The 16,226-nt window shown below is 39.2% G+C and overlaps 1 protein-coding gene across 3 annotated transcripts in view; it reads left to right on the top strand.

Moving 5' to 3' along the window:
* The window catches only part of LOC146391910 (NACHT, LRR and PYD domains-containing protein 3-like), a 50,755-nt gene extending 42,236 nt beyond the window's left edge, over positions 1 to 8,519 (top strand). For all 3 annotated transcript variants that reach the window (XM_084915535.1, XM_084915544.1, XM_084915551.1), the window contains 2 exons: positions 7,461 to 7,507; positions 7,656 to 8,519. In XM_084915535.1, coding sequence (XP_084771661.1) covers positions 7,461 to 7,507; positions 7,656 to 8,209 — 601 coding nt within the window. In that variant the 3' untranslated portion in view covers positions 8,210 to 8,519. The remainder of the gene's footprint in view (positions 1 to 7,460; positions 7,508 to 7,655) is intronic.
* The last annotated feature ends 7,707 nt before the right edge of the window (positions 8,520 to 16,226 follow it).

The raw sequence follows: 16,226 nt of genomic DNA on the forward strand, positions 1-16,226 counted from the left end.
AGTTGGATAGTACATGGATATTTATGTAGGGGTCTCCAAGGAGTCTGTTTGCAGGAACATCTAGGTCACAGGTGTACCTGAGATAGATTCCAGTGTACCTAATAAAGTGTCAGCTAACATTTGGAAATGGAAGCTTAAATAATGACAAACTCTACATTCACAGCTGAATTCACAATAAATCTGTTCTCAAGTGCACATTTTTCTGTTATTGTTCTCAAACAACAGAATGAGAATGAAACATTGATTCTAACAGGGCCCATAAACAGCATTAGCTTATCAGAGTTTCCATCATGGTCACACAAATCCTTAGCAGAGCAAAGTGGCCTACTTAGCAATAGCTGCTCAAGTTGTATAAAGCAAGGGAAAACAGTATTAGCATTAGCTGCTAATGGCAGCTTACTTAGCTATAAACTCTTCACATCTTTATAATGCAAGGGAAAGGAGTCACTCATGGAAGCCTATTTAGCATTAACGTCTCACATCATTATAACACAAGAGAAAAGGGTATTAGCGTTAGCTACTAATGCTTATTCACATCAAATTAGCTTTAGCTGCTAATAGTAGCCTACTTAGCATTAACTCCTCACTAATATAATGCTAATTCACGTCAAATTAGCATTAGCTGCTCACATTGTTAAAAGGGAAGGGAAAACAATATTAGCATTAGCTGCTAATAATTTTTAACCCCTAATTAGAATACGCTGCTAAAAGCAGCCTACTTAGCATTAACTCCTCACATCGTTGTTACCCAACGGAAAAGAGTATTAGTATTAGCTACTATCATTTTTAATAAGTAAGAGAAAACAGTGTTAGCATTATTGAATAATGCTAATTCACACTAAATTAGCATTAGCTATTTACAACAGCGTACTTAGAATTAGCTGCTCACATTGTTAAAAAGTAAGGGAAAACAGTATTAGCATTAGCACATAATGCTAATTCACGTCAAAGAAGCATTAGTTAATAATGGCAGCCTACTTAGCATTAACTCCTGACATCGTTGTTACTCAACGGAAAAGAGTATTAGTATTAGCTACTATCATTTTTAATAAGTAAGAGAAAACAGTGTTACCATTATCGGATAATGCTAATTCACATCAAATTAGCAATAGTTAATAATAGTTAATGACCGAGCTGTCAGCAACAGGTTCTCTGAGCAGAAACGTTGGCAAACTTAACATATCTCCTGAAAACGGCAGCTCTCCGTGGATACTAAACTTTGAGAGCGTGTGTGGGAAACCGTCCAGAAGTGGTGGCTCGTCATTTGCGACCTCTCGAAAACTCAGAAGTGGATGTTTTTGAACCGTAGCGGTGAGAGAGAGGAAGGACGCTAGCATCAACTAGCTAGCCGGTCGTCACGGCAACGCTACAAGAGCGTCTCTCAGCATGGGCCCGAAAAAAGTTCTGTCAGCCGAGGAAGGTGACGATATTAAGAAGTCGCTGGAGTTTATGACAGAGGAGATTTCTACTGTCAAACTGCAGCAGAAAGCCATCCTGGACCTGGTCGAGGAAGTTAAGGCTCTCCGCATCCAGAACGCCGAGAAGGATCGGCGGCTGGCGTACCTGGAGAACAGAGTGGCGGATTTGGAGCAGTACACCCGGATGAACGATGTTATCATCACGGGGCTTCGCATCAAACCCCGGTCATACGCCCGGGCGGTCGCCGCTGACAATGTAGGAGGGCCAGGAGAGGAAGATGTCAACTCCACGGAGCATCAAGTGGTTACCTTTCTATGGTCCAAAGGTGTGGAAGTGGATTATAACAACATTGAGGCTTGCCACCCTCTACCCCGAAAAAATGACAGTGACAAACCAGCCATCATTGTGAGATTTGCAAACAGAAAACACAAAACAGCACTGTTAAAACAAGGAAAGAAACTGAAAGGATCCGATGTCTTCATGAATGAACATCTGATAAAAAGAAATGCGGACATTGCCAGGAAAGCACGTTACTTGAAGAAACAGGGAAAAATTCAAAATACATGGACCACCAACTGCAAAGTATTCATTAAACTCAATGGAACACCGGAACAAGCCAAAGTGTTGGTCATCAGAAATATGGAGGAGCTGGACAAATACTGAGGTCAACTTACTCTGGAGGTATGAATACACATGTGACGTGACACACAACACAACACATGGCACAGTCCAAAAGAACTTCATCTGCATCCGGCAACAATATCAATTTAACTCATTGGAATTCTCTTTATGATAATCTGGAACTGAGAACATTTCGATACACAGACCATAATGTTCTAGACTTAGAAAAGGATATAGACCCGGAAAATAATTTCTTCTACAACATTAGCAGTAACTGCTGCTACTTCACTGATGAACAGTTTAAGCACACCATCAACACGGAAAATAAATTATCAATAATCCATTTTAATAGCAGAAGTCTGTATGCCAACTTCAACAATATAAAGGAATATCTAAATGAGTTGACAAATCCATTTGGAATTATTGCCATTTCTGAAACATGGATCAATGCGGAGAAAGGAATGGACTTTGGACTGGAGGGATACGAAGTGAATTTTGTAAATAGAAGGAACAAGAGTGGAGGGGGAGTAGCTGTGTATGTGGATAAAAACCTAAACTACAAGGTGGTAGAAAGTATGACAACTGTAATTGATAATTTATTAGAATGTATAACAATTGAAATTTATAAGGAAAAAGAGAAAAATGTAATAATTAGCTGTATATATAGAACACCTGGCTCTAGTATTCAAGTATTTAATGACTTCATAGAGGAAATATTCTCTAAAAGAAATCAAAAAGTTATGTTTATCTGTGGTGATTTTAATATTGACCTGTTGAATCCGAAAAAGCATAAAATGACCGACGAATTCCTAAACACTATGTACAGTTTGAGTTTACATCCTAAAATAACCAGGCCTAGCAGAATTACACCACATTGTGCCACCTTACTTGACAATATTTTCACTAACAATATGGAAAACAACATTGTGAGCGGAATATTAATTAATGACATCAGTGATCACCTACCAATTTTTGCAGTTTATGACACTAATTATAAGAGAAATCAGCATGAAGAACAACTGAGATACAGACGTGTAAGGACAGAAGAAACTATGAATGCACTTAAGAACGATCTATTAAATCAGGACTGGGACAATGTGTACAAAGAAACTGATATTGATATTGCATATGGCATATTTTTAAGAATATTCATGGAGTTGTACGATAAAAACTGTCCAACAATAAAATACAACAGAAAGCACAAATATTCAGATAGACCATGGATTACTAAGGGTTTACAAAATGCATGTAAAAAGAAAAATACACTCTATAGGGAATTCCTAAAACAAAGAACAAAAGATGCTGAAAATAAATATAAAAAATACAAAAATAAGTTGACCAATATTATACGTGTATGTAGAAAGGAGTATTATAGTAAAATATTGAACAACAATAAACATAATATGAAGGGAATATGGGATGTTTTAAACGGTATCATTAAAAATAATTCTGGACAACAAAGTTATCCTCAATACTTTATCGACAATGGCAATATTATGGAAAACACTGCTGATAAGGTCAACAGCTTTAATCATTATTTTGTAAATATTGGACCAAAACTGGCAGAACAAATTCCTGAGTCACTGCCATCAGTAGACTGTAGTGAAAACCTGATTGATAGGAACCCTAACTCAATGTTCCTCACATCAGTGGAGGAAACAGAAATAATTGACATTGTACACATGTGTAAATATAAAACATCTACTGATTGTAATGATATTGACATGAAAATCGTCAAGAAGGTCATTGAAGGAATTGTAGGACCTCTAACATATATTTGCAACTTATCATTTCAGACGGGAAAAGTGCCAAACAAAATGAAAATAGCTAAAGTTGTGCCGCTGTATAAAACCGGGGATAGACGCCACTTCACAAATTACAGGCCTGTTTCTTTACTACCACAATTCTCCAAAATCCTAGAAAACCTGTTTAATAAACGATTAGACAAATTCTTAGATAAATATAAATTACTCTCTGACAGTCAATATGGATTCAGATCAAAAAGATCAACATCTCTGGCATTAATCGAATCAATTGAGGAGATTACAAATGCTATAGATCAGAAACAGTATGCAGCTGGAGTATTTCTGGATCTCAAGAAAGCATTCGACACAATCAATCATGACATATTAATTAATAAACTGGAACGGTACGGGATCAGGGGGGTTGTACTGCAATGGGTGAAAAATTATTTAAGTGACAGGAAACAATTTGTGAAGCTGGGTGTCCATTCCTCATCATGCTTGGACATTGCTTGTGGTGTTCCACAAGGCTCTGTACTGGGTCCAAAATTATTTATTATTTATATAAATGATATTTGTAAGGCATCTGATATATTAAAATTAGTATTATTTGCAGATGACACAAATATTTTTTGTTCTGGGGGGAATCTAAAGGAGCTGCTGGATACAATTACTTCAGAAATGTGCAAAATTAAAAAATGGTTTAACAGGAACAAACTATCGCTAAATCTAAGTAAAACTAAAATTATCTTATTTGGGAATTCCCTTAGAAATGCACAAGTGCAGATTCATTTAGATGGTGTGGAAATTGAAAGAGTACTTGAACATAAGTTTCTTGGTGTGATTATAGATGATAAATTAAACTGGAAGTCTCATATAAATCATATACATAACAAAATTTCAAGAAGTGTCTCAATCTTGAGTAAAGTAAAACACATTCTGGACCACAAATCACTCCACATTCTCTATTGTTCCCTAATTGTACCGTATTTGAATTACTGTGCAGAGGTGTGGGGCAATACTTACAAATGTTCGCTATCATCAATCTTTATATTACAAAAAAGGGCCATAAGGATAATCCATAAAACTGGTTACAGAGATCATACAAATCCACTATTCTTAAAATCAAAAATTCTAAAATTCACAGATCTGGTTCATTTTCTCACTGCACAAATTATATATAAAGCAATAAATAACCTGCTTCCTGACAATATTCTAAAAATGTTTTCTAAAAGGGAACGGGGATACAATTTGAGGGGGGAATTAAATTTAAAACATCCTCGTATCCGTACAACATTAAATAGTTTTTGCATTTCTGTGTGTGGAGTGAAGCTGTGGAACAGACTAAGTAAAGATATGAAGCAATGTCCAAGCATGGCACAGTTTAAAAAGCGGTTTAAGGATATGGTTTTTACAGGGTACAGGGAAAAGGTAGAGATTTGACAGGGTGTTCTTGTCTAATATTTTCATGTGTGTGCGGGTGCACGGGTATGTTGGTATGGGTATATATATATATTTGTAGGTTGTGTATCCTTGAGGTGTTAATGGGGTTATTGAAAATGTGTATATGTGCGTATGTGTATATTCATATGTATGGATAGATAGAAACATATATGTATATATATATTAAAAAATAAATAAATAAATAAAAAATAAAAATTTTACACATGACATATAATGTAATTGCAAGGAGGTATTTCTGTAGTCTATTGATACTATATAGTGGAAAAGGGGTGGGATTAAATAAGCTTATGCTTCTTCCTGCTCCTTTTTGAACATGAACGTTATTTGGAGTTGTGGTTGCTCATTTTCCTTTTGTTTTGCTTTGTTCATTTGTCTCTTTTAATTCTATTTTGTTGTACTTTTTCAACATGTTCAAAATAAAGATTCAATCAAATCAAATGGTAGACTTCGTATCATTAGCTTCTGTCATTCTTACAAAGCAACGGAAAACAATATGAGCATTAGCTGCTAATGCTTTTTCATCTAAAATTAGAATTAGCCACTAATGGCGTCCTATTTAGCATTAACTCTTCACATCGCAGGGGAAAAGTTAAAATTGAATGAAAAAAAGTGTTCACATTAGCTACTCATATTGTTAAAAAGTAAGAAAAAATATTGTTGCCATAAACGGATAATGCTAATTCACCTCAAATTAGTATTAGCCAATAACGGTAACCTACTTAGCATTAGCTGGTCACATTGTTATAAAGCAAGAAAATATGGTATTAGCATTAGATGCCAATTCCTATTCACCTAAAATTAGCATTAGCCACTAATGGCAGTCTACTTAGCATTAACTCCTCACTAATATAATGCTAATTCACGTCAAATTAGCATTAGCTGCTAGCATCAGCCTACCTAGCACTAGCTGTTCATGTTGTTAAAAGGGAAGAGAAAACGATATTAGCATTAGCTGGTAATAATTATTCACCCCTAATTAGAATTAGCCGCTAATGGCAGTATACTTAGCATTAACTCCTCACATTGTTATAATGCAAGGGAAAAGAATTAGCATTATCTAATAATGTTGACCTTGGCCCACTGGAAAAGTTAAGAACTAAAGATTTAGGAGTGTTTCTCGATAGCTCTTTCTCATTTGAGAAACAAATAAATTCTGGTTTTAAAACCAGCTGTAAGGTTTGCTTAGAAATATTTACTCATATATGAGTTTTATAATCGATTGCATAATGATAGAGGTTCGATCCTTAGTAGTCTGTGAAGACTCTGTGTGCCTTCCAGAGTGCTCTGGCATGCACACGCCACTTGGGGCCATGAGAGAGGTCGTACCTTCTCTTACTGATTTATGGTGTAGGAGGACACCTACTCTGTGTCTGGTTAAGTATCAGAGCCCTTTGTTAGGGGGACCACTGGACTCTTAGCACCAGCTTTGGGAGTCTTCACAGGGTCACATCTGGAACACACACACACACACCTACACTATGCACAGACTGGTACTCTTTGTTCATACCTGTGTAAGACGTCATATGTTAATGAACTTATGCATATTCATGTAACCTCAATAAAGAGCAGTGTTACGAGGGAGCAGACGAGAGCGACTGAGGTCAAGTGAAGGAACGGCGCTGTCACAGTTCTCTCCCTCATGAATTGTCTGGTTCCAGCGGTGGGTCTGTGCTAGACGACCCATCACCAGCTTTTTCCAGTGGTTACCAGTACGTCGTAGAATCCACTTCCAGATCTTGTTGTCTTTAAATCTCTGAATGGATTGGCTCCATCTTATCTCTCTTTAACAAAATAATCCAAGTCGAGCCCTCAGGTCTGCAGATAAGTAGCTTCTGACCAGAACTAGACGTAAAAACAGAGGTGAGCTTTATCGATGGCTGCAGCCAAACTCTGGAACAGTCGCCCTTCACATCAGGTCGTCACCAACACTCGACATTTTTAAAACCCGGTTGGAAACACATTTGTACTCTGTAGCTTTCAGTTCTGACGAGTCTTTATAGTAATTACTGTGTATGTTTCCTATTTTCTCTCTACTCTGAGCAGCACTTTGGCTCAACCTGTTTTTAAATGTGCTGATAAATAAATGTAGATTTCTTTGAATCAAACAGTGGAGCCGAGCTTTGAGCTCAGTGTGTAACAGTGTGTGTGTGAGAGCCATGTAATGTCCATGTGTGCATGCTGACTGTGCTGCTCTGACCCCCCTCCTCCTTTCAGGGTGGAGCCTGCTGGAGTCCGATGGTTGAGACCAGGTCTGAGGAAGTGTAAGTGTGTTTTTAATGGGATTCATGAAAACAAAGCAGCACACATTCAACCATCTTCATCATGTCAGGAGTCATCATCAAAGTGTCAATCAATGAACAGATGATGGATCAATAACTGCAGCTGGATTGTGTTTGTTCTCTCCATCAGATTCCTGTCAACTCACAATCGACACAAACACAGTGAACACAAAGCTCCAACTGTCTGACAACAACAGGAAGGTGACACGTGTGGAGGAGGTTCAGTCATATCCTGATCATCCAGACAGATTTGATGGTTTTAATTATCAGCTGCTGTGTAGAGATGGTCTGACTGGTCGCTGTTACTGGGAGGTCGAGTGGAGAGGAGTCGTTGAGATATCAGTGAGTTACAGAAGCATCAGAAGGAAAGGAGGCAGAGACTGTGTCTTTGGATACAATGATCAGTCCTGGAGTCTGTACTGTGATTATAATGGTCCTCGTTATGTCTGGCACAATAACAGATCAACATCCATCTCCTCCTCCTCCTCCTCCTCCTCCTCCTCCTCCTCCTCTGTCTCTAACAGAGCAGCAGTGTATGTGGACTGTCCTGCTGGCACTCTGTCCTTCTACAGAGTCTCCTCTGACACTCTGATCCACCTCCACACCTTCAACACCACATTCACTCAAACTCTTTATCCTGGGTTTAGTCTCTTGTCTCCTGGTTCCTCAGTGTCCCTGTGCTGAGTGGAGTGTAAAGAGTGTCTCCTGTTAGAGAAACACTCTGACTGTTGAACAGATAGTTCAGTCTGTACATGTCTGTCTCTTTCACTCACAAACACGTTTTCAGATTCATGGATTCAATCAGTTGATGTTTGAAACTCTTCTAAATGATTCCTTGTAAACTTCTTCCTCTTCAGTCACAAACAAACAGGAAGTGATGTCACATGTGTTCCTGTCCACACAGCAGAATGAGTCTATTGCTGACAGTGATGTACAAACAGAGTGAGCATTTCTGAGGCCCAAAATAAACTGAGTAGTTCACTGAATGAACAATGGACGGTGAGCTCAGTTCCTTCATCATTAGTGTCAAAGGAAAATTGTTTTTATATAATGTGATCAGCTTCATGAAATGTGCTTCTTATTGATCACTAAGCAATCTACATGTCTACGTAACTTTTCACCTAATAACTTTTGTGATGAACTTATTCAGCTACTAACCGCTTCCTGTTTTCAGAGAACAGTCAGAGGTAGAGAAGGGAAACCTCAGCTCTTTTCCGAGAACATGCAGATGTAGAAAAGGGAAAAACCCATTGCTCTGAGTGACGTTGTTATTTTTGTACACACACACACAAACACACACACACACACACATGCACACACATACACACACAGACACACAGAAAAGTATAAATAAAGAATGCAGACAGTGATGAGACGCAGTTCGTGTGTCTATGACTGCCCTCGTGAGTAAAAGACAACTGCAGTGTTTGTGTTTTCTAACTCAGGTGTCTTAGCTGAAGAACTACGGGGTGAGTTAAAGAAATCCCCTGTCATTTAAATTGGTCCTTCAAGCTTAGCGATGGAAACAACAGACACGTTTCTGTGACTCCAATCCAAGGTCTGACTGCTGTATCCTGACGTCGTGGGAAGCCAGCACCGAAGTCTGTCGACAGCCCTCTCTAGGTAGAGGTGAAAGACCTGGGATGTTAATTCGGGTCCAGGCCGGTGAACATTTCTGGTCCACGACATTGGGATCCAGCCAGACCACATGAACAACCAGCAAAAGACGACTGAGGGTGAGAAAACACTGTTTGGTCTTAAACCGCCAGAAGGGTTTAGTGAAATGCGCAAAATAGGTTGGAAGTAGCCGCAATTACTTCGGGAAATGCGCAAAATAGGTTGGAAGTAGCCGCAATTACTTCGTGAAACACGTGAAATAGGTTGAGTTCGCCGAAAGGAACTAAGTTTAGGCTGGGTTTAGAGGTAGCCGCAATTACTTCGTGATAAATTATGTTTAGACTGGTTTCAGAAGTGGCCGAAAGCACTTCGTGACAAATTGGCGCGCAAATGTCTATCTGTGTGTATGTATATGTGTCTTTGGAAGTAAGTTGATTTTACAGCACAATACGCTGCTGAACTACTTCCATTGTTTTTATTGTTTTCTTTGCTGAGGCTCACGTACTGGTGACAAAAGGGAAAGGTTGAGTTCCGCCTCATAAAACTGACACCGCTCCGTGCGCGGAGTAGAAGGGCGTGTCAGCCACCACCCTGAAGTCAAGCGTGCCAGTGACGGCCCAGCAAAATCTTTGAGAATGGAGAATAAACAAGAAAAACTAACACCTGATGAGAAATGTTTAGAAAAACAACAAACCAGAGCAGGACTAATCCAAAAGAAAGACAGAGGAATGCATAGTAGAACAGCAAGAGGTAGAGGCAGGCCTACACACACACACACACCAAAAAGTGGCTTTAGCACTGCATGCTGGAGGTGTGGAAAAGAGGGACATTTTGTACGTGACTGTAAGAAACAAATAAGCAGTTCAGACTAGGAAGAACATAATAATAATCCCTCATCAAGTAAAAGATTAGAGATCAAAGTTTAAAAAGGGCTGGATACAGACCCAACTGAATACATATAAATACAAGAAGTACAAAATAAAATAAACAAAAGGCTAAATTACATTAGAGCTTATCTTCAACATATTCAAACTAATAATAGCAAGGATAACAACCTGTAAACTGATATTAACAATGAAACATAGTTGGCATGATGACCGTGCCCAGAATGTATGGAATGAATGAAAGCAGATAATTCAACAAAAACATATTAAATAAAATAGAGAGATGCATAAGGTACATTAAGGCTGTGTCATTGGTAAGCCAAGGGAAAGGAAAATGTCTCCAGCCTGGGAAAGGGTGAAAACTGCAGATCACCCGAAGCCCTTGATGGATACAAAGTAAAATATAAATAAAATATTATAATAAACTGCCTGGTTCGCCACGCAACAGAGAGAACGAATGTGACCGAAGGTTGGATCTGATATGAGGCAAACAGAAGACCGGTCTAAAAAGGTAGGCACAAACCTGTTCAGAGAAAAAGCAAATTTGTACAGATTGGATGACTTCTAAATTATCTGTTTGCTGAGTAAGATGATCCTAACTATCAAATTGGCTCAGTAGTAGTGTATTGTAATACACTAATAAAATATTGTAATATACTATTGCTGTTATATAAAAAAAAAAGATAATAACATTAGTAATGACATAATATTAATAATAAGAGGCACCTTAGTCAGTTATGATGTGAGGTGGATAATTGTTAAGAAGTAGTCTGCATCAAGTTTAAGGTTTGCTCAAACTCAGTACAATGACATATGAGATGAAGATAACAAAGAAAATAACTAAACTAATGAAGTGCATAGAGGCACTTGACCTGCTTGAAAACCTGTCATCCTAGATGAGACATTGCTGAGATATAGAGCAAACGTATAATAACAACTAATAAGCTAAACCCTGTGGACAACAGTTAAAGCTACAGGATTGAGAAGCTGAATTAAATATGTGGACACTACTAAGCTGATGAGCATGTTACACATTTTCTTTTATTTTTTATTTATTTGTTTTTTAGAGCAGAAGCTGCATGCTGTTAAAAGCTCACACATGCAGCTGTCTGTTAGCATTTTTTCTTTTTCTTTTTGTGTCTAGACTCATGTGTGTAAAGCGTTCATGCCATCAGCAATTTGTTTTTTGTTTTTGTTTGATTATTTTGTTGGTTTGGAAACAAATTTGTGACCATACTTGTGGATCACAGTGACACATAGTGATTAGGCATATGATTTACAAATGCCTAGTTTTAAAGCTGTGAGCTATGAGCTGTGAGCAATGCAAAGTTTTTTTCCTAACTTAAAAGCTTGAAATATGTAAGATGTGTGAGATGTGTGAATTCTTTGAAAAAATAGAAATTATCTAAAATGCCTTAAGTGAAAATGTAGTGTTGCATCTATAGAGAAAAAAGAAGAAGAAGAAGCATTCAGTAACTTAAAAATAGACATTACAGACAAATACAGTTTTAGCATTGCCTGACTATGATAAGCCCTTCTACCTACATGTAGATGGAGGAGCAGGTTACATGAAAGCAGCTTTAACACAGGCATTTGGAGAAAAACAACGCCCGCTTGCATTTTACTCGTGCAAATTAGACTCTGTTGCGTCAGGGCTGCCTGCATGTGCAAGCCTGTGCAGCCGCAGCAGAGGCAGTAAAAAAGTCAGCTGACATTGTTTTAGGGAACACTCTGATCATCAGAGTACCCCATGCAGTGACTTCAATTTTAATCTAAGCCAATTTGTCTTACCTGACACATGCAAGGCAACTCTCATATGTTGGAATCTTAGTGTCGCAATCACACATTAGAATCAAGAAATGTTGTCAGTTGAACCCGAGCACACTTTTGGCCTCACCCGAAGAAGGTCATCCACACTGCTGTATGAAAAAATTAGATGAAGAGACAAAGCCGCTTGCTGACATTCACAGCACACCACAACCCGGTTTTAGTGACATTTTTGTAGACGGCTCAGCGTCTAAGAATAGCCTAGGACAAAACTATGTAGGCTATGCAGTGACTACAGCAGACAGAGTAATAGAAGCAAAACCGCTAACATCCTCACACTCTGCTCAGAGTGCAGAACTCACAGCAGTAATACGTGCATGTGAATTGCACGTAGGCCAAGATATATATATATATATATATATATATATATACACTGACAGCCAGTATGTTGTTTCAGCAGTGCACCACTTTGCAAAAATTTGGCAGAACAGAGGAATGATTACATCTCCTGGACACCCAGTACAACATGGAAGTCTTCTGAAAACACTATTAGATGTAATAACATTGCCAAAGCAGTTAGCATTATGCAAATGTGCTGCACATCAGAAAGATAAATTAGAAATAACTAAAGGCAATAACTTTGCAGATCAAGCAGCTAAGTTAGCTGCACAACAAACTGTCGACACATTAATGTCTGCATCCACCATGCAAATATCACTTGATGTACTTAAAGATGAACAAAAAGCAGCACCAACTACAGAACAAAAGAAATGGTTAAAGTGTGGAGCACAATTAAAAGATGATTTAATGACTTGTGAAGGAAGACCAATACTTCCTAAATCCCTAAACAGAACAGCAGCATTAGTGACACATGGGTTACCCCATGTGTCATCAGGAGGGATGATCGAGGTCATTAATACACACTTTTACACTTTAAATTTCGAAACTTCAGCAAAGGAATTTGTGAGAACATGTATGATCTGTCAAAAACACAATTCACAAGGCAATCTGAGGACAAAAAGAGGACATTTCCCCACACCACCTCATCCATTTCACACCATTCATATGGACTTCATTGAATTAAGTGAAAGTCAAGGCTCAAAATACGCTCTAGTGATTATAGACGTATTCTCAAAATGGCCAGAGATTTATCCAGTGAAAAAAGCAGATGCAATCTCAGTTGCAAAATGTCTATGTAATCATTTCATCCCAACATATGGCATCCCTTCTCTGATAAGATCAGACAATGGGACACATTTTGTCAATGATGTGATCAGTAAAGTCTCTGAAGCACTAGGATTCAGCATAAGAAACCATTGTGCTTATCACCCACAAAGTGCAGGGTTAGTGGAGAGAACTAACGGCACCATAAAACAGAGACTCAGAAAATGCATGGAAGAAACAGGAAGACCATGGCCTGAATGCATAGGCCTAGTAAAAATGTGGATGAGATTAACACAAGGCTCTCAAAAACTTACACCATTCGAGGTTGTACATGGTAGGCCCTTTCCACTACCAGTGACAAGTGAACCTCTAGACAAATCTGTCAGAGAAACAACTCTGGCAGAATGGATGGCAAAACTACTAGAAAATAAGGATATTGTTTTGAACAATAAACTGCCGTACGACTCTTCTCCAGTCTCTTTCAGGTTGAAACCAGGCGATTGGGTCCTAATACGGGTGCTCCAGAGGAGAAATTGGAGCTTGCCTCGCTGGGAGGGTCCCTATCAAGTAGCAGTGGGGTACACGCCCCCCCATGGCGTCAATTACAGATTAAAAAAGGTTTCAGACATTAGTCACAGTTAATGGTACATCTTGTACATCTTTAATGGCTATAAACAGACATAGGACTTCTCTTTTCTATAACACCTTCCATACAAGGTAATAAACTTCAAGCCCTCAGGGTCTCTGGGGCTAATTATTGACTCTGGTCATCTGTTGCCAAGTAGAGTAAAATATAGTGAGGCACCAAATGAGTTAAGGCCTCAGGCCTGACACATTCCTAGATTATATGTGTTATATGTATTGTAAGCATGCATGCAATCATCCTTCTATGTTCTAGTTTCCCTCAGCATGTATCACCTGGACAGTCACGCCAGTGAAGCTTAAGACCCTTAATGAACCGAACATCAACTCGAAATAAGCACAGATATGCAATGTATATGAAATACTTCTGACCGTACTTGTAATAAAAGTTAACATAATGGAAGGTTCCTCAAATGAACATCTTCAATAAACAACTGTAATGCAATATCAATACTGTGAGAAATATTATTAGATGAAATAATGCTGTAAAGAATGTTATTAATGCAATTATATTGATGCAAGTTATATGGCAATAAAAGAATTTCTGGATCTCCACATTCCCTCTTTTGACATTCCAAAAAAGGAATGTCACCACACCTCGTGTTGTATCACTCCTCGGCCCACTCCATGGCATCTAAGTTCCTCAATGGACACTGGAACACCGGAACGACTGCTCCGGGGTCCACTGCCCTTGCCACTACCTTTACCAACAATCCTCTGACACAAGGAATGACACAACAACCACAGGTGACCAGTATTCCTAAAAGTATGGCCAAACCTTCCCACCGTCCAAACACGGATGCCACCCAGGACTCCACTGGGTTTCCGATACCTGAGTGCTCATGCATCGTTTTAGACAAATTTTTCAGGCCCTCCAGAGCTCGGGTTACTGAGCCATCTGGAGCAGTATTGTTGGGGATAAAGGTACAGCATATGTCTCCGAACATGGCACAAACGCCCCCTTTCTCTGCCAACAACATGTCAAGGGCCATTCGATTCTGCACTCCCATCAGCGAAGTCGGATTATTCTGCAAACCCTTCCATGGCGTCCCTGGTAAGGTTAGAGAGTCTCAGCAGATTGTAATGGACACAGTTAAAGGGAAAAATCTGGACAACATAGTACAGTTGCCAGTACCCACTGCACCTTTAGTTAGCTGCAGCATACAATCGTAGCCCCCTTATCCCCCTTGATACAGTGGTGCGGGCTCCGTGAACAAACGTGGCCTAGCTGAAGCACAGGCAACACAGACAGATACATGTTGTTCTTTAGCATTTTGAGCCACCCAATCAAGCCATAGATTACTATCCTTGAAACCAGTGGCACGCTCAATTAGATCTCTAGGCTTCAGCCTAGTATAATCTACTGTCAAAACTGGTTTCTCTTTTGGTTCCTGGTCCTCCGGAGCTACATTTGACGACTCCGCTTGCCCTATCGGGTTAGGTACCGAGACTACTATTTTGTCAGTTAGCGTAGTGATTGAATTTTTCAAATGTGGCTTAGGCTTTGGGTCAATTAAGTTTACCCTAATTACCCCAAACGGATCTGTTCCTGACACGTCCACCCCGATTACCAGATAGAACACACCTCCCGGGCTCTCGGCTTTAGGCAGGGTGTTCCATGGACCTAGGGAGATGGTGACAGGGTTATGAGAAACCAAATAATCTCTCTGAATTGCTATTCCTTTCAAGGCTTCTGGCACATGTGGCTGCCATCCTACTCCTGTCCAACCTACCACATTTTCCCAGGAGCACCACTGCAATGCTGTGTATGTATGGATGTGTTTGCCCCAGGAGGGGCTCCAATAAGCATTACTGGAGCATATCATAGGGTGATTACAGACCCACACATCATATGCTCTCCAGCTGCTACTAGCTCCTGCACACTTAATGACGTCACACAAATCAAACGTGAATGAGCTGGTGGACCCTTTAACATAATTTAATTCTATGCCATTGTATGTGCTGAGACACTCATCACCTTTACCTGACACCTCGCGCTTTAGTCTTTTCACCGATCCCGTTTTAGCAACTACTGTCTCAGGAAGTGCTGGGCTAGACTGGCATCCCCGTCCGACCGATTCACAAAATGTGCCCTGCAACATAGAGAGACCTAATATTTAATAATCCACATTTCACTGTTTTAATCTTTGGTTCAGATGTGGATTCTGTATTGTTTGTTCTTTGTGATTGTTTATGTTTAAGTTGTTTATTGCTGGCTTTTAGTTTGTTTTTGTCTGTTTGGGAGCTGATACAGTCCCTATGGATAAGGGTTTTTGCCACGGGTACCCTAAGGAGAGAAGCTCCAGAGAGGCGTGTTCCATGTTAAAAGCTAAAATATTACAAAAGAGATTTTGCTAAACAAAACGATATCTTTCAATTGCCCGACCCTATCTGTCCCCTCAACGGGTTGTATGTTTTCAATGTTTCCTTATTATTTTGTCATCAAAATAAATCAAACAAATAAATCAAGCTGTGAGACAGCACCTTGCGTTTACGCCGGCCTGTGAGCTGCCCTAAATCTACTTCCTACATCCTTTTCAACTAGAATCCCAGTTTAAAACTATTCCTGACTTCCCTCAGTGCACACTGCAAACTCCAAAAGACACAATTAACTTTTCCTGGTAAAA

Source organism: Perissodus microlepis, chromosome 3, assembly GCF_051167445.1.
Source record: "Perissodus microlepis isolate ML-2025 ecotype Zambia chromosome 3, ASM5116744v1, whole genome shotgun sequence".
Classification (NCBI taxonomy): domain Eukaryota; kingdom Metazoa; phylum Chordata; class Actinopteri; order Cichliformes; family Cichlidae; genus Perissodus; species Perissodus microlepis.